The following is a 19,157-nucleotide window of genomic DNA, read 5'->3' as shown; positions in this document are numbered from 1 at the left end:
GATGTTAGTATAAAGAAAATTCGTGTGAATCAGTAAATCTTCCAATATTTCTACTCTTTGCCTCTTTGGTAAATACTGAAATGGGGATTTTTCACCTATAGGCTTTTATTTGGGGGGAATATCCTCCAGGCGCACTATGGACGCCCCCGATGTCGATTCTCACTGAACTCACTTTAACACTTTGTTAATATTCCCTAGGATGGGACTGCAATCTCCTGCATATCGTGGACATTCTTTAATTGAGTTCATATATAATTATTATATTGTATTTTTTTAATAGTTTCAACATTGAGGAAGTCAATAACTCGAAAGTATCATACTGCACACCCAGTGTCTATGTGGGACTGATAGACTGACCATTGTGATCACTCGGTACATATAATCCCAAATCATTCATCTACCAATTTAACAGATGTATTTATAGCAAACTAACTGATGAAATTCTATGCCCACAGTTTTTCTGGACCAGATTTCTATCAACCAGCAACCCCTAGTATACCATTCTTCAGCACTAATCTCAAGTCTTGTTAAATATAAAGACCATGAGCTGCATGTGCTCTTCCTTTATGTTACCCTAGTACTATGGCCATCAAATTTACATAGATCAAATATGAACGTTCATGTTTATCAGTGACTTCGTGTTAGTGTTACACTGTTACTCAGGCAGGTGCTTTGCCATGTAGTTCAGTACCCAAACTTTTATGCCCTGTACTAGAGGTCACAGCTTTGCATCTTATGTTAACCGTGTAGTCCACTTAGTATTAGTCAGGCAGCTGCTTTGCTACTTTCAGGGACAAAAATGACCTCTCTGAATACATTGTATTCATAACCTGATCATCGCTAATCTTGGTGTTGTGGTGTAGTGGATGTTAAATATCCGGACTTGGATACGAACAGATCTAAACCCCTCTAAACGGATTAGGTCTCGAATACGGTCGAAAAATATCCATACTGTTTTCACCTCTAATTGCGAGCACGGCAGGTAGGAGCGGGGTCCCCATGCACCGCCCCACTCACACCTGAAAACCTAATCTAGTAGTGTGTATAGGAAGAATTAGATAGAATGACAATGTAGATTGATACATATAATCATTTGTTTTTATACTTTTATGTACTATATTTTTTCATTTATATTGAAAGTCAAAGTTACAATGTAACGCCCTAGAGTCCAAACGGCTTAAATCCACTCTGCACGCAGAGCGAACCACACCTACCACCATCCCACTTACGCTTTTGTCCTCGCTTCGCGTAAAAGGATTAACCCGGGGATAGTGGGATGAACTCTAGAAGCCTTATATGTTGGTCTATCCCACCTTTAACAACCAAGGTGGGACTAAACTCTCCACAATATCTCATTAACTTGCATATGGGCCAAATTCCAAACTGGGCCGGATGTCACATACACCTTACAACTTCTAGAATTACAATTAGGTGTTCACCATTTTGTATACTAAGGCCCTGTTCTCTTCACTGAAAAAACAAGCCGAAACACTGTTCCGGCTGATTTGTTGTGAGAGAAAAACACTGTTCCGGCTGAAAAGACAAGCTGAAAAGTACGGATTATAAGAGAAGTGCACAGGGCCTAAACACTCATCCCATCCCTATTTTCCTTTGTTTTAATTGATGAAGTAGCATTGGAATGGTATTGTTTTGAAGTCTTCCAATATCTGAAAAAGTAATAAATTTGTTCTCCACTTTGCAGATGCATCCAGAGGACTTGAATGGAGGACACCTTATCATATAATTAAGGGAATTTGTGAGGGTTTAAATTATCTTCACGAGCAGAATATTGTTCATTCAGATCTAAAACCAGAAAATATACTGCTGGATGAGTACAAGGTTCCTAAAATTGCTGATTTTGGTCTCTCAACGTCCTTTGATAAAGATCAATCCCGGGTTACAATTGACAAACCACCAGTTGGAACATTGTAAGAGGTTTTTTATGTTAGGTGAAAATTATGTTGCATTCGTCTTAAGTCACTCAGACCACTACTGGAGACGGCCTCTTTGTCGAGGGCCCGAGACCCTCGGCAAAGGCCCATTAACCCTCGGCAAAGGCTTTGCCGAGGGCGGCCCTCGGCAAAGAGCTCTCAGGGAATTTTGAGTCGGCGAAGAGGGTCTTTGCCGAGGGCCCTTTATCGGGCACTCGGCAAAGAAAAGCAGCCGTCACGGCGCCGGCGCCTGGGACGGAGTCTTTGCCGAGGGCCGTCTTCGGGGGCCCTCGGCAAAGAATTATTCTTTTTTTTTTGAAAAATCTTTGCCGAGGGCCTCCAACCATGGCCCTCGGCAAAGAAATGTTGCAGAAATTTATTTTTTTTTAAAAAAATCTTTGCTGAGGGCAATGGGACGTCCCTCGACAAAGGACCCTTCTTTGCCGAGGGCCTTGGTCATTGCCTTGGGCAAAGAGGCAGAAATTTAAATTTTTTTTGTTTTTTGCATTCCATCGACACAAGCATTTCATATATATACATATATATATCAACCATCACATATATATATCACACAGAACCCATTTTCTCACAATATATCACAACCATAATTGTGAACCACAAATCATAATATATTACAATGACAAGTCACATGTTCATCATCATTCACATGTTTATTACGACAAGTTCATGAAATCCAAGCACAAGTCAGAATCATAAACCACAAATATTACAATAAAGTCCAACCACATCACCTAGCACTAATCCTGATCAAGGGAGCCTATGAGACGGTGGTGAAGGAAAGGCGGGATCACCCGGTGACGCACTACCAAATTGATTGGAACCCGCGGACGGAGACTGCACAAAGGAGCAGAGATTGCATGTGTGAGTAATCCGGGAAAACAGTTTTGGAACTTAGAGATTGCATCTAGTAATCTAGGAATACAAAAAGATTAGTAATCGGCAGCACCTCCCCTGCACGGGGAGGTTTCCAAAACCCGCAAGAAACAACGGCACGAACGCCGACATCCACAACGGCACGAACGCCGACATCCACAACGGCACGAAGGCCGACATACATGCAAAACACAAGCGAAAAGTGAACTTTCATACTTACAGGAGTAGCTGCAGGAGTAGGAGGAGGAGCTAAAAACTGCACAGGTACACCCGATGCTTGCCCAAGACTTTGCATGATCACCATCATCTCCGCCATCTGCTTCTGCGCGGCCTCGAATGCGACCTGCTGGGCCTGCAGCTGTGCGGTCAGTTCTGTGTTCTGCTCTTGACTTTGCCTTTTTGTTTCTTATAGCTCGGCCTGCAATATTTCACTCCAATATATCAGTAATGCAAATCTAATTTAGGTGTGTAAATATCAACGTATGACGAGTAAAATAGGAATTACCTGAAGTGCCTAGACCTGCTGCAGTGCTGGAGAAGGCCGTGAGCGTATGGGCTGGCTGGAGCTCGTGCTCCGTGCTCGGATAGCGTTGAGGGAGGGAACAGTGGTGGAGTCGATGGCGCCGTCTGCAATCCACAGCCGCCCGTGCTTCTTGCCTCCTCCGAGCCTCATGATCATCTCTGCATCAATAGGCTCAGTGCACACATTGTAATCTTCCCCATAGATCTCCCTTACCGAGGACATGTACTCTTGGACTTTAGTGTATATGTTCGGGTCAGAGTACACCTAGGGCGGGGCAGCCAGGTCGAAGGAGACAGAGGACGACGCCCTGCCCATGTGGGACATAGCCCACGCAGAGAACTCTGAGACCTCCTTGCCCGGGTGCGCAGCCTCCTACGAGAAAGACGGGAAGATGGTGAGAAATCAAGCAGAATTGAGCATCAAAATAAATGAAAGAAATTACTTATGTATGCTTGTTTGTATCCGGGGAGGCTGCGGCTGCTTTGATGGTGAGTTGGACCTTGCCTCATCAGACGCTGTTCCCGCAGCCTCTCGTGCGTGCCAACAAAGTCCTGTGATAACCACTTGTCCACGATCATGGCCTAGCACTCAGGATACGATCGGCACCACCAAGGAATCACCTACAAGTCATCGAGTATTTCACATATAAGAAGATAAAATTGAACCTACTCAATATCAAAACGAATCATTATGAATGTTATTCGCCTACCTCAAGGTACTGGTCCCGGGTCAGCGTAATCAGTCTTGCTTGAGGCTTGGGGAGGGACTGCTTAAGTACCGACCTGTAGTAGTCTATGTGGGCTTGGACGCGCCCATGGTGGTGCATCTCGGTGACGTACTTCCTACAAGCTGTGGCAGCCGCCCGATCCGCCTGGGCCTCAAGTCCTTCTTCGGCCTTGAAAATTTTCTGCATACAAAACCGATGTATCCATTCATTATTTCAATAAAACATTTAACCAATGAATGAGATGTATTAAGCAATGTTGTGCGAGAGAAACTTACCCAAAACTCCGCCAATACCCGCTCCTGCTTGTTGTGGTAAGTATCATCCGTGACCAGCGTGTACCTGTCCCAGTTGGAGACCGGCTCCCGCACCACCGGCTCTTCGGACAGTTGCACAATGCCAGGGTACCATTTCCTGCACAAAACACCAAGGATGCTCACGGGGGTGCGTGCTAGAGTACCTGACAAAACCAACCAGGACCTGCACAAGTGATTAAGAAAATTTATCAGTTTCTCTTATGATTTCCAACATATCTTATGAAGTAGTTGTGATAACATCTATAGTTACTTACCTCTTTGCCATAGGCCGAATCACTGGGCGGTTGTGAGGAAGCAGAACCAGAGGGAGGCTCGCAGGACCTCGCTCGTAGGGAGTCCGGGTAGCGGTACCCCCTCCATCGCCCTCGAGCCCCTCGCCTCCCTCACCCTCGAGCGCCTCGCCTCCCTCGCCCATCTGCTGACCCCTCTCGTCCTCCAACGAGGATGTGGCCATGGCTGTCACGTGCTCCTCCTCCAGCACCTCGTCATGTGGCCTAGGAGGAGACCGCTGCCTCCTGCGGCTGCTGCCCCTAGTCGTCCTCTCGTCACCTCCTACGGACGCTGCCCCGAATGATGACCCCTCACCTCGAAGGAGAGGGCGGTCTCTCCCGTAAACCGAGGGCGTGTCACGGCGTGGATGTCTGCTCGTCATCTTTGTTCAATCACCTGCAATCACAAAGAATGAACAAGACTAATTAGTACATATATTAGAAATAGATTCAAAATATATAAACAAAACACAAATTAAAAAAAACATAGTATTACATGTACTAGGAATAATCTTCATGATTGGGATCATAGGTCTCATCATCACTGTCAAAATTGTCCAAATGGGCAACACTATCCGAAGGTTCTATGTTGTCATCGTAGTCATTGCCTAGAAGTAATCGCTCAAGCATTGCTATGTCCTTGGCATTTACCACCACATCTCCATCGACCTCGCCATCAACCATTTCGTTGTCTACTTCCATTTCGATTGCTTCGGGTAAGACTATCTCAAACATGCCTGGTAGCCCATCTTCTTGATAGAACTGTCCATCATATGTGTTTGTGTTGAAGTTATAATCATCATCGTTTGGGGCAGGTAGTTTACCGTGTGGAGATACCTGGTGCACAATAGCCCAACCCTTAAGATCCTCTTTGTCTTGGTTGGCGTATGGAGTATAATACACCTGCACGGCCTGTTGAGCCACAATGTAGACATCTTTTCCAGGATAGATGGAATCTTCTTGAATCTCGACTAGCCCAAGATGAGGGGTTCGTCTCGTTGATCGAGGATTAAACCAGTGGCATTTGAACATGATAGGTTTAAGAGGTTTGTCTCCATGAAATGAGAGTTCATAGATTTCCTCAACTCTACCATGATAGTCGAGGCCATCAGTGCCGGGCGTACAAACTCCGCTATTTGTGGTTTTTCGTTTGGGCCGAATCTGCTCGTAACTTGTTGTGTGGAAGCAATATCCGTTCACGTCATAGCCGGTAAATGATTTCACCCTAATGTCACAGCCGTTTGCAACCTGTTTCAACTCGTCACTCATGGATGAACCGGTCTGGGCCTGCAAGGTGAAGCATGATAGATCGTTATATTAATCAAACGTACGATCACCTTGGACGATCGAACGTACGAGCTAAATTGGACATTACCTTTTGTTTGAACCAAGAAATAAAATCAGGCCTCCCCGCTCCCGCACCCCGTGAAACAAGGGTGTCTTGTTCATGCGAGGTAGGATCCCTTGATTAATGCCAGAATTCATGAACAAATTCCCTGTCCAAACGAGAATCAATGGGGTTGGATGCAGAATAGTGACGGCGTATTGAAACAAGTTCGTTGAGAACTTACTTGATGAACGGCTGCACCTCGGTAAGGTTATTCAACACATATAGCATGATACTACGCCACTCTTCATTTCCCAATAGCTTCGGGGTTGATCCACTTGCGCCGTCGAGTTGGCCTTGGAAAAGGCTGAGGGTCGATTCATTTTCGGCAGCATTGTAACAAGGGAGTGGATTATGATTGCTAGGAAGGTTCGGCTTGTAGTATTGCGTTGTGAAGTTTGCCACCTCCTCCCGAAGGCATGCCTCTGCAATGGAAGCCTCAATTCTGGCTTTATTTGTACATTTTTTGCGAAGAGTCTTTAGACATCTCTCGATTGGATAGCACCAACGGGCCTGCATGGGCCCCCCCAAACATGCCTCGGATGGGAGGTGCACAATCAGATGCTGCATCGGCAAGAAGAAGCCGGGTGGAAAGATCTTCTTCAGCTTATAGAGCAACACAGGTGCCGCTTTTTCCAAGTCCTGAGCGACAGTCCGAGATATCTCCTTGGCACAAAGCTGGCGAAAGAAAAAGCTCAACTCTGCTAGCACTAGCCAAACATGCTCAGGGACATAGCCTTGGACCATCGCCGGAAGAAGCCGCTCAATCCATATGTGGTAGTCATGACTCTTCATCCCGTTGACTCGCAGAGTGCCTAAGTTCACTCCCCTGCTAAGATTCGCTGCATATCCATCTGGGAACATTAATGTCTGGATCCATTTTAGTACTTCCCTCCTTTGATCGATTTGCAAGACAAAATTGACCTTAGGCCTTTTCCAGTTCTTGTTTCGGCCACTAGGAGGCTACATCGCTTGATTCGGTCTATCGCACAACGTCGCTAGGTCCACTCTAGCCTTAACGTTGTCCTTAGACTTGTCAGTGTCCATGAGAGTTCCCCAAAGTGCCTCGGCGATATTCTTTTCAGTGTGCATTACATCAATATTATGTGGCAGAAGAAGGTCATCGAAATAGGGGAGCCTCGTCAAGTTGGACTTATGAGTCCACATATGTTCCTCACCATATCCCACAAAACCACCTTCTTCATTAGGCACGAGAGCATCTATCTGAGCACGAACCTTGGCACCAGTCCTCAAGTGCGGTTTAGGGTCTGTCACTTTGACACCTTTCGTAAAGCTCTTGATGTCTTCTCTGAATTCATGGTCTAGAGGGAGGAACTGACGATGCTGGTCGAATGACGAATATTTGCCACCCTTCTTCAACCAAATGAACCTCACAGCTTCCTTGCATATTGGGCATGGGAACTTCCCGTGAACACACCAGGCGGCAAATAACCCATATGCCAGGAAGTCATGCAGGGAGTAGTGGTACCAAATGTGCATTTTGAAGCTTGTCTTTGTAGCTCGGTCGTATGTCCATACCCCCTTCTCCCAAGCGTGGATCAATTCATCAATCACAGGCTCCATGAACACACCCATATTACTCCCCGGGTGTCTAGGAATTATCAACGACAAGAATACGTTATGCCATTGAAAGGAGATGCAGGGAGGGAGATTGAGGGGGATAACAAAAATGGGCCAGTATGTGTATGGGGCAGCCATCATTCCATAAGGATTGAACCCATCTATTGCCAACGCGACTCGTACATTACGGGCCTCAGCTGCTTTGTCATGATGTTTGTCATTGAAGTACGTCCATGCTTCAGCATCAGACGGATGTACCATCTTCCCAGGATTGTACCGTTTGCCATCTGTGTGCCATGTCATCTGTTTCGCAGATTCCTCAATCACGAATAGCCGTTGGATCCTCGGCAGGAAAGGAAGGTGCCGTAGCACTCTCGCGGGGATTGGAAGCTGCTTTTTCTGACCATCACCAGAGTCTACTCCAGGTACCTGGAGGATTTACACTTCGGACAGTAATTTGCGTCCTTGTGTTCTTTCCTAAATAGGACGCACCCCTTCGGACAAACATGTATCTTGTCATATGGCATCTTAAGCATACGAAGGAGTTTCTCTGCCTCATACAAGTTCGTCGGCAAAGTGTGCTTCTCCGGTAGCATGGTGCCAAACACGGCCAACATCTTATCGAAGCCTTCTCGACTCAGGTTTAACTCGGCCTTCAACCCCATTACGCGTCCAACCGCATCCAGCTGAGAAATTGTTGTACGCTCGTGAAGGGGTTTCTATGCCAAGTGCAACATTTTGTAGAAGTCCTTTGTGGATTCCTCCATCCCCTCCTTCTCACGTCGTTCAGCGAAGTGAGCTTGGTGGGCGTCATCTAGCATATCTGCTACCCCGGCATCATCATCAAAAGCCTCAACGCGTGCTCTCACCACCTCCACTCTTATACGATAAGCTTCACCATGGTAGATCCAATGCTGATAGCCAGGCGTATAACCATTGAACACAAGATGTCTACCCATGGTCTTCTCGTCTACCTTTCTCCTGTTGTCACATTTGCTGCAGGGACACCAAACTAGAGAATGTCCTCCTACTCCTGGGCCAAATGCATGTTTCAAGAAACGATCTGTCCCCTTCACCCATTCATAGTCGTAGTCACTGCCGCTTCTCCAGCCCGTGTACATCCACTGACGGTCCTCCATCCTTTAACATTTACATCATAGAGTATTATGACCATCAATTGCATCTACGCGGTGTTCCTAATGTCTAATAGGTGAGGATAGGTCCTAATCCCACCCGCGGATGCGTAGATGAGGTCAGTTTCCAGGCTCCGCTCCTCTCCGAGACAGAATTTTGGCAGCACCTCCCCGTTGTTCTCCCGATACACGTCCTGCCAGGGAGAGTGTGTATCCAGAGAACAACAGGGAAGAGTTGCCAAAACTCGGTCTCGAACTGGAGCAGACCATGGAAACTAACCCATCTACACATCCGTGGGCTGTCCAAAAAATGTGGACAATCCAAAACAGATACGGTCGTAGATATGCAAAGATCCGCATATCTACGACTGTATCTCTTTCGGACGGGAGACGCCTAACTGGGTTACGCGATCTAAGACAATGATACAAGAGGAGGGCTTATTTATACCTAGGGTGGCGGTGGAGTCAGGCTAGTGGGGCAGTGGCGAGTCGGGGCAGTGACGAGGCGATGCTGTGCAGGCAGACCCACAACGCCGACGAAGAGGATCGGGGTCGCCGAGTCCCCTCTGACGTGCTCTTCTCTACAAAAGAAGAAACACAATACTATAAGTTGAAAATTTCGGCAGAACCTCCCCTGTACGGGGAGGTTTCCAAAACCTGCAAGAAAAAACCGGCATGATGGCCGACAACCACATATCAAGGGAACAAATACGGCATGATGGCCGATAGCCAGATATATATTAATCCACCACCAACACACCACCACCTCCACCACCACGACCACACCACCACCACCACCACCACGACCACGACCACACCACGACATCCACCACAACGACCATGACCACACCACCATATCCACCACAACGACCACACCACCACATCCACCACAACGACCACACCACCACCACCTCAACGAACACACTACCCTCCTTCTCCACCTCCACCTCCACCTACACCTCCACCATTGCACACCACCACCACCTTGACCTCCACCTAGACCTCCTCCTTCACCAGCATTGTACACCATGAAGCGAGGGAAGGGTATACCTGGACGTCGGAGGCCGCAGACGGGGCGAGGGCCGCGGACGGGGCGAGGGTCGCGGACGGGGCGGCATCAAGGGGCTGGGGCGGGGCACCTCGGAATGAGGGCGGGCACGGCGGACAGCGTGGACAGGGTTGGCGGGTGGCGTGGGGTCCTCCTCCTTCTCCGGTGGCCGACGGATGGCGCGGAGGTTCTCCTCCTCCTCGGGGCGGGCCGGCCGGCGGGCGTGGGCCGGCGGCGCGGCCGGGGCGGGGCACCTCCGGCGGGTTGAGGCGAGCGGCGGGGTGGGGCTCCTATGGTGGCCTGCTCGTCCTCCCTCCTCCTCTGGCGGCCGGGGGCCGGGGGCGCGCGGGGTGGCGGTGGCGGCCGGGCGCAGGGCGGCGTGGGGCGGCGCGGTGGTGGGCGGCGGGGCGCGCGGGGCAGCCGGCCGCGCTACGGCGGGGTGCGCGGTGCAGCCGGGCGCGCTGCGGCGGGCCAGGAGGGCAGCGGGGCAGCGGTGGGGCAAAGCAGCGGCGGCGTCAACCGTTCTGTGGGCGGGGTGGGCTCTGGCCGATTTTACGGTTGGGCCCTTTGCCGAGGGCCCAGATCCAGGGCCCTCGACAAAGATTTTTTTTTTTATTTTTTAAATATTCTTTGCCGAGGGCCATTGGCCAAGCCCTCGGCAAAGACCCCCTTTGCCGAGGGCCAGGCTAGGCCCTCGGCAAAGATTTTTCTGTGGGCGGGGAATTTGGGCGGCCGGCCGATTTAGGGTTGGCCCTTTGTCGAGGGCCCAGATCCAGGGCCCTCGGCAAAGATTTTTTTTTTAAATATTCTTTGCCGAGGGCCATTGGCCAGGCCCTCGGCAAAGACCCCCTTTGCCGAGGGCCAGGCTTGACCCTCGGCAAAGAGTTTTTTTTGGTTTTTTGAACCCAGTTTTTTTGTGGTGCTATAATACATTATTTAAATCTCAATTTTAAAATTTGGGCCAAATTTGACTTTTTTTGATATATTTCCCTAATTTATTTCTTTTCGTTGATTTTTTTCGAATATTTCAAATTTGAACTGCAGGTGGATGGAATAATGCAATTTAGTGATTCGAAAAATGTTATTCATGGTATTTGGTGTATGTTGAGTCCCTATCCACGAACTCACGTCAAATTTCGGGCATCTTCTTCACGTAACATGACGAGGAACTTGTCGGAAAAGTGTTCTTAAATTATATAAAATTCATACGAAGTCCGAAAATCATGAAACTTGTCGAGGTGTCATGTTATCGCATGTGTAGGCTGTGGTAAAAATTTGAGAAGGTTTCGAGCAAGTTGTGACGTCGGAGCAAGTTGTGACATCCGAAAATTTGAGAAGGTTTCGAGCAAGATGTCTGGGTTTTAGGCATCCGACGTCACAACTTGCTCGACGTCATAAGTTGGTTTTACAAATTATTATAAGATATTTTGGCTTTTCTATGTACATTACTTTTACTATATATATCTAGACATAGCATATATTTAAGTACACAGCAAAACTTATGTATAATTTGAAATGGAGGTGGCCCGTGCTAATAGTCATTCATGTGGGCATGCTTCTGACTTCTGAGTGACTTATTTTCTGTTTATCACACAGGATCTTGGTGGGTCATGACCAAGGGTGTGTTTCCATTTGGAACTACGAGACACAGGTACATCTCATCTCAGTATCTATGTATCTAACTATATCCTACGCGAGGCTACCATGATGACATTATAAATTATACATAGATACTTAGTCGATAAGATGCGTGATCGTCATTCATGCTTGCTTATTATTTGTCCGGCCGGCAGGAAATGGTGATGGTGCTCAAGGTCACGAAAGCAGATGGTACATGTTGCCCTGTTAAGTCGGCCAAATTTATCGCTCGAGAGCAGTGGTTGGCAGCAGGGGATGGTAACGGATGGATCCATGTCTCTACGCCTACGCTACCAAGGCCAAGGTAGTGGAATTCGAAGCTCACGGTGGGCATCCTGTCTCCTCGTTGGCTGTTCAACCAACGGACTCCTTCATGCTCACGTCGTCTTCAGTCGCCCTCACCTCCACCAAGCTCTGGTACTGGGGCCAGGGCTGGAGATGCACTCGGGAGTTCGATCAGAACAGCGGCGGGGTTTCCCATCTCACCTTTAACCCAAGGGACGACACCACTTTTGCTAGTATTTCCATGGACGGAGACGTAAAGGTTTGTCGTCTGTTTTTGCCTCCAGTACACAATTTCCTATTCTATTTTTATTTAATAATCGAGTAATCTAGCAGTGAAGAAAGTGGCATCTAGCATGTTTTCAAGCATCTGTGTGTACGTACGGTACGTGCATGGTTCCCTGGCAACGACATGAATTAATTCTCTGTTGCACAGGTGTGGGGTACTCGCATCTCGCATCCAATCACTACATTGCAGGAGAGGTCGACTGGTGCTTGTTCTTTCTACACCGACACTAGTGATCGGCACTTCCTGCTTACTTCTGTTAGTAGCCGGGCAGGCAAGAGCTGTGCAAGTGCAGTGGTAAGCGGGGCAAGCATCTACTAGCTATCCCTGTATAATATAATAAATTAATACAACAACAACAACAACAAAGCCTTTTAGTCCCAATCAAGTTAGGGTAAGCTAGAGTTGAAACCCAACATGAGCCCCTAGTCACGGCTCAGACACGTCAATAGCTGCTTTCCAAAAGCACTTCTATCCAAACAAAGATCTCTAGATATATCCCAAACTTTCAAATATCTTTTTATTGCCTCCCCACGTTAGCTTCGGTCTTTCTCTACCGCTCTCCTCATATTGATATCTCGACTTATGACTCCACAATATAATAAATTAATACACAGTACTATATATAGGGGTAAATGTATATGTACTTAAATTCAACATTATTATTAGTGGCTAATTGATGCTCCTTTAACTTTCGAAATTTATTATTTGAGCCTGCAGATACGGGATTTCCACACGCAGAAAGTTGTTCACCAACTTGGCGTTATGGGGCAGTGGATCTTCGACGTTGCTTGCCACCCGACGCTTCCAGTAGTGGCTACCGTGACACGGGACAGACTTATTTATTTCTGGAATACCAGAACCTACAGGTAAATGGATCTCATGGGCTAACAATTAACCCTATATTTTGGATGGTAAATAGGAGAACTAAACATGGGCTAATCATAGCCTAAAAAGGGCTATGGATGCTAATAGGTGTAGAGCCCTTTAGCTTTTTTTTCGAAAACGCATGAGAGCTGCGCTTCTTTGTATTAGAGAAAGAAAGAAAAGATCCTCATGTATCACACACATCTCATAGTACGGGGACCAAATATTAGAGGTTGTTAAGATAAATTACAAGATCACCTTGAGAGCCCTTTAGCTTTTGTTACCCTATTACCACAAGATAGACTTTGTTTTGGCCTAGGATCCAAATACCCCCTAACTAACGGCTTCCGAAATGCACTAGACCTTCAACATGAAGATATATATATTCATATCAGTTCTATTTGCAGATGCTAAAACAGATGTATCTGAATCCATGTCGGTATTTTTAGAAAAATAAATGTGAAATATCTTGTAGTTATGTAATGATTGTCTCCACATTTTATATAGGGTTGAGAAAATTGTTGAACTTAAGGAACATCCCATTCGAGGCATGGTGTTCACTGGCACTGACTTAGCAAGGTAACAATTTTTTTTTTGATTAACTTTCTTTTTCATCACTAAATTCTAGCTAAGCGCGTATAGCGGCTTGCCTGCAGCAATAATAATATGTTGTGGACATGCAAGTATGTTACTATTAAGCAACTGAACCATGAAAATAAAGTACCGTCGTCTTATGTCGAAGTTACAGAAGTGTACATTTGGAATGTATAATTCGATACATACTTGTCTTAAAAATGGTTCCAATTAATAATATCCTCATTTATATATAATATACGTTTACAGCCATATATATTACGGACCAAGCTATCTAGCTTTAGAATTGTACGTCAAGTGTGGTCTCTGCAATGAACTGTAGTTCATCCTCAACTCGATCAATTAATTGTTCTTATACTAGCTATATATCTGTCTGCTGCATGCTCTATATATTATTCTATTACCTTATTGATTTAATTCCTTCTTCTAATTTCTGAACTTGCACTTATGTAGGCTCATAGTCCCATGTAGCAAAGGGGTATCGATAGTGGAACTCGATCAATTTGCAGCGCTAGCGACGGATCTATTGACAATGGTGGTTGGAACTGATTAAGGCCTCCGACTCCGATCCGGCCGATCGATGTGTGAGTGTGACCCTGAGCAACCAACACTCATGTGAGCTAGACAACGACAAAAAATATTCATCACAACACATGGGATTATTATTTATAGAAATTCGGCTTTAATTTATTCTCGGCACAAAACATGCCACTCATGACTTTCGATCGGATGCCATTATAAAAATATACATGTACCTTAATTGTTTTGAGATCGGAGTAGTAGTTGCTTGATGATACTCCCTCTCCGTCCTACGATAGAAGAAGGCGTAATTGTTTTCTTTTCTCTAGTCGAATAGAGGGTCCTAGGATAGACACAGGCAGCGACGTCGCCTAGGAGCTAGGATGGATTTTTCTATTCACTCAGCCGGCGGCGGCGCCATGCACGCGTTGGGTGGGCTTGGCATGTAAGGCCCACGTCCACGTGGAGAAACGCGGGCCTGAGACAAAACGGGAGAAGGGATGAGTAGGTGGGCCGGGCCAAGTTTTGGTATTGGATAGGTTTAGGCCCATCTAGGCTTGAATTTATCCAAACTCACATATCAAAAAGTATTCCCTCAAAAAAATATATCAAAAAGTAACATGCAACTAAAATTTGGAACGGTTGGCTTAAAAGACAACCCAAAACACTTCACTTGACTTATGTCTGGACTCTGGTGAGGAGAATAATACACACACAAGTAGGGATGAAAACGGTATGGATATTTTCCGAACGTATTCGAGACCAAATTCGTTTAGAGATGTTCAGATTTGTCCGCATCCAAGTCCGGATATTCAACATTCGATACCGTATCCGTATCCAAATACAAAAATCGCATATTTATGATGTCGACATCCATTCGTATCCTATCCGGCATGGCTGACACTATCCATATTAAAATCCGAATCCAACCAAAAATATGAAAACAAATGTAATATCAGTGATATCCATCCGTATCCGATCCGTTTTCATCCATACACACAAGTGTTTGTTGAATCAATTAAGCAGACGCATCAGGCTGCATCATGGCCCCCTGAACAGACAACAGCAGCAAAAAGAACAAACACTACGGGATACAGTAGTTTTGCCGAGTGCCAGGGGCACTCGGCAAAGGCCCAAAAACACTCGGCAACTGCTTTGCCGAGTGTAACACTCGGCATACAACACACGGCATCTGTGAGTCGGCAAACAGCTATTTACCGAGTGTTTTTTATCGCGCACTCGGCAAATGGACAAAAAAAAATTGGTTTGCCGAGTATTTTTCAAAATACACTCGGCAAACCTATTTTCCAAAAAAAAATAATAATTATCCGCAAGAAAATCAGCCCCCGCGGATGCAAACCAATAATCATTCGGTAGTTTGAAGCACACCAGTACTAGAAATTAACACTTGCAAATTGCAATCCATCTCTACAGTGCTGGGAGGCTCGACTGCTTGCTGCTGAGGGGCAGGAGGCGACGAAGCAACGACAGATGCGCAAGCGCTGGGGAGGCACGACTAGCTGTTGACGGACGAGGTGACGAAGCAGCCGACGGAGGCGCAAGCCATGGCCCCAAGCTGCCAGCGGCCACGGCGCCCGGCCCTTGCTTCCTCGACGACGCGGAGGCATCGGCGGCTCTGGCCCCAAGCAGCGCGGAGCTCGCTCCCACGGACGAGGCGACGAAGCAGCCGACGGAGGCGCAAGCCATGGCCCCAAGCTGCCAGCGGCCACGACGCCCGGCCCTTGCTTCCTCGATGACGCGGAGGCATCGGCGGCTCTGGCCCCAAGCAGCGCGGAGCTCGCTCCCACGGCCCGCAGAGCCGCGCCCGGCGGAGCTCGCTCCAGCGGCTGCCCTCGCTCCCGCGGCCGGCGGAGCCGCGGCTGGCAGAGCCCGCGCCTTCCCCTCCGGCGGATCGAGGCGAAGTGGTTGAGCGGGCGGATCGAGGCTGAGCGGGACCGGAGCTGGTGCTGCTCGCCGCCGGGGCTTCGTCGAGGTGGCCATGCTTGCCCGAGGCGACGCTCCGGGGAGGAGGCAGAGCACGCCCGCTGCGGTGGATCCGGGAGAGGAGGGGCGCTGGGAAGAGAAGTGCGGGATGCTCGGGAGGGCCGAATTTTTTACTATTTGGCCCTTTTTTGAAAGTTTCTCACAAATAGACCCTTGGCGAAAAGAATCCCGGAAATGGACCCTGGGCTCGGCGCCAGGGTGAATGGTGCCGAGCTTGGCTCCACCGTCACTAGCGCCGAGCTCCTGGGCATGCCTGCCAGGGGGCTCGGCGCCAGAGTGACTGGCGCCGAGCTCGGCGCCGTAGATCTTGGCGCCGAGCTCGGCGCCAGTCACTCTGGCGCCGAGCTCAGAAATATCTAGGCTCGCGCCGCTCCGCTCTCTTCTTCCTCTATCGCCCTCGCCCTGCCAATGCCACCGCCTTGCCCATGCCACCGCCGCCTCCGCGCCCGCGCCTAGGCAGCGGCGACCGCGCGCTGCCGCCCCGCGCCGCGCCCGCGCCCGTGCCTCGCCGCCCCGCGCCACCGCGCCCTCGCCACGCCGCGTCGTCTCTGCTGCTCCGACGGCCGAGCCCGCGCCCTCACCGCGCCGCGCTGCCGCCGCTGCTCCCTCGCCCAAGCCCGCACCGCGCCGCCGTGCCCTCGCGCCGTTGCCCGTGGTTGGCTGCAGCGCCCGCCGCCAAGTCCTCCACCGCCGTCCTCGCTTTAGCCTCGCCTTGGTCTCCACCGGTGGCATCGGCCTCGCCCCGCCTTGCCCCCCTCCACTGTCGGCCTCGCCCCGCCTTGCCGCCGTCCAACGCCGGCGTGCCTCCCGCGTCCGTCGAGCCGGACTCGCCACGTGGAGCGTCGGGCAGCCCGCGGTCACCGCGTGCCACCTCTTTCGTCGCCCGTGCCACCGCGGGCCTAGATCTTTGCCTTGACCTACGCCCGTCGTCCGCCGACCCGGAAAGGTAAAAATTAGAAATATGCAATGTACCTATTTAGTTGGTGTTTGTTATTTACTAGTTACTGTGATGACTCAGTTAGTTGATTTAGTGAGATATATATGTAGATAGATAGAAACATAGATACATTGGTAAATAGATATAGTTAGATAGCTACTTAGATATGTAGTTATATTTGTAGTTAACTACATATGATCTAGCTATTTAGTGAGTACACTATAAATATATACGTAGTTATTATCTTGATTACTTAGTTTGTAGTTAGAAAGTACTTGTTAGGTACTATCTATCGTCTAATTTGGACTAAAGGACATGTGTTTCATTACGTTTTTGAAATAGATGGACAACCTAGTGACCATATATCATAGAGGCACGGTTGAAAGCGATCGCTATGGATATGTTGAGTTTCTTGATATGCAAAGCGTGCCTGTGCTATTCAATGATAGACCTTCATTTAGTGAGATGGTTGCAAGGGCTCGGGAGGAGCTGCATTGCTTTGGAGATGATGACATTGCAGTTGATGGTGTACTGCACCTAGGTTGTCCTCCGAACATATTCAGATGAATTATCTCAATTGGTTGTGCAGATCAGTGGGAGAACTATGTGAGATCGGCTATGAAGAGCCAGCTGCAATGTTTGGACGTGGTTGTGCGTCGGGTGTTAGTTGATCCAATCCCTCATAGGTTTACCCCAGCAATGGATCATCCGGCACACATCGACCCTCCCATTTCGGAACCTTACCTGCATGTGCAGATTGCGCCTACGGTTCCTGATGCTCAATCTGCCCCCAATGCTGTATTTGGAGATGGTTGTCATACTCATGTTTTCATGGCAGATCCTCCTTATGAGATCCCTTTGACACAGAATCATCCGAGTAAGTGTCTTAACCGCATGGTTTTTGGGAGCTTACCCCGTTCCTTACATCTATTTCTTTCATTCTTTCCTCATTTCTGTAATGATGTTGTAGGAGACATTCCTGAGAATATTGATGTGCCCCATGTTGCTGCGTAAGTGCACTTTGGAGATGGATTCCGTGGCTCCAATAGTGTTGAAATTATGCATGATTCGGAGCCATATGAGATGGCTAGGGCTCTTGATTCTGATGATGATCGTCCTATTGGAGAGCTGACGGAGAGTGATGTTGAGATGATGAGGCGTATCTTTCCCGACCGCCATGATCCTAGAGTTCATGAGTTCAGTGATCTTGCTCATTCCGATCAGGTGTTTGCAGAAGGACATGATGATGAGCTCCTAGAAGCTCTTGAGGCCGGTCCTAACATGGTAATTGAGGAGGGGAGGGTGTTCAATGACCTTCCTGCTTTGAAGAGGTGGTTGTAGGCTTTTGCAGTGATACGAAAGAGGCCTTACAGGGTATTACATTCATATGTGGAGCGCCGTTACATAGTTGTGTATGACAAGGAACGCTAGCCATAGAGGGTTTGTGCAAGGAAGCAACAGGTGACCGGGAAATGGAAGATCATAATAGTTGTCGGGCCACACAATTGTGCTGACCATGAGCTGACACTGAGGCATTGTCACACCCAATTTTAAGGATAAAATTGAATGCATAAAACTCGTGTGTGCCTAGGAATCAATCACACACACAAGCTAACAAATTACATAAAGTATCATCACGGTGTTTCATACATCAGAGTTATAATAAAACTTAGTCTTATACATCACAGCAGAAAGATAAAAAGATAATGAACTCTCGTGGGCTTCATCACAGGGAAGGTCAACTGGTTGACCTCAAGCCTAATAATCCTCCGGGAAATCCTCATACCCGTTGTCCTCTGTTACCCATCCGGGATTTTTATCCAAGTAAAGAAAATAAACAAGTGTAAGTACATTCTGTACTTAGCAAGCTAACATGGGGTTATGAAGCTCAAAAAGGTTAGACTCTGGTTTACTGCAGTTAGCATTTTTAATAGGTCAAGCTTTTATTCTCAAGTATTATCAAGTTATGCTTAAGCTCCCATTTAATCCCATATGAACAATTATCAGAGTCAAGTGTATCATATATCCATCATATACCATCATAAATGATCATCAACAAGTATCCAATTATTCTGTGAGTTTTCTGGGCCGCTCGTAACCGTGAGCACGACTGTTATAATAGTTTGTTACCCTCTGCAGAGGTGGTGCACATTCACCGCGAGTTGTGATCCCCATATGCCCGGGTTAATTACTCCCATGTCACTACCAAGGTGAGCGGGCAGG

The 19,157-nt window shown here is 47.9% G+C and overlaps 1 protein-coding gene across 1 annotated transcript; it reads right to left on the bottom strand.

Moving 5' to 3' along the window:
• Nucleotides 1-15,421: 15,421 nt before the first annotated feature.
• On the bottom strand, nucleotides 15,422-16,729 carry LOC136487976 (uncharacterized). Its single transcript, XM_066485049.1, has one exon. The coding sequence runs from the start codon at nucleotides 16,727-16,729 to the stop codon at nucleotides 15,422-15,424; it is 1,308 nt and encodes a 435-aa protein (XP_066341146.1).
• Nucleotides 16,730-19,157: the final 2,428 nt, after the last annotated feature.

This window comes from Miscanthus floridulus, chromosome 10 (genome assembly GCF_019320115.1).
Source record: "Miscanthus floridulus cultivar M001 chromosome 10, ASM1932011v1, whole genome shotgun sequence".
In the NCBI taxonomy this organism is placed as follows: Eukaryota; Viridiplantae; Streptophyta; class Magnoliopsida; order Poales; family Poaceae; genus Miscanthus; species Miscanthus floridulus.
Note: the sequence above shows the minus strand (reverse complement) of the source record. Positions and strands in the feature narration are given on the sequence as shown.

Bases quoted from the DNA above. Each gene is read 5' to 3' on its own strand.
- LOC136487976 (XM_066485049.1), bottom strand. From the start codon at position 16,729: ATGCCACCGGTGGAGACCAAGGCGAGGCTAAAGCGAGGACGGCGGTGG.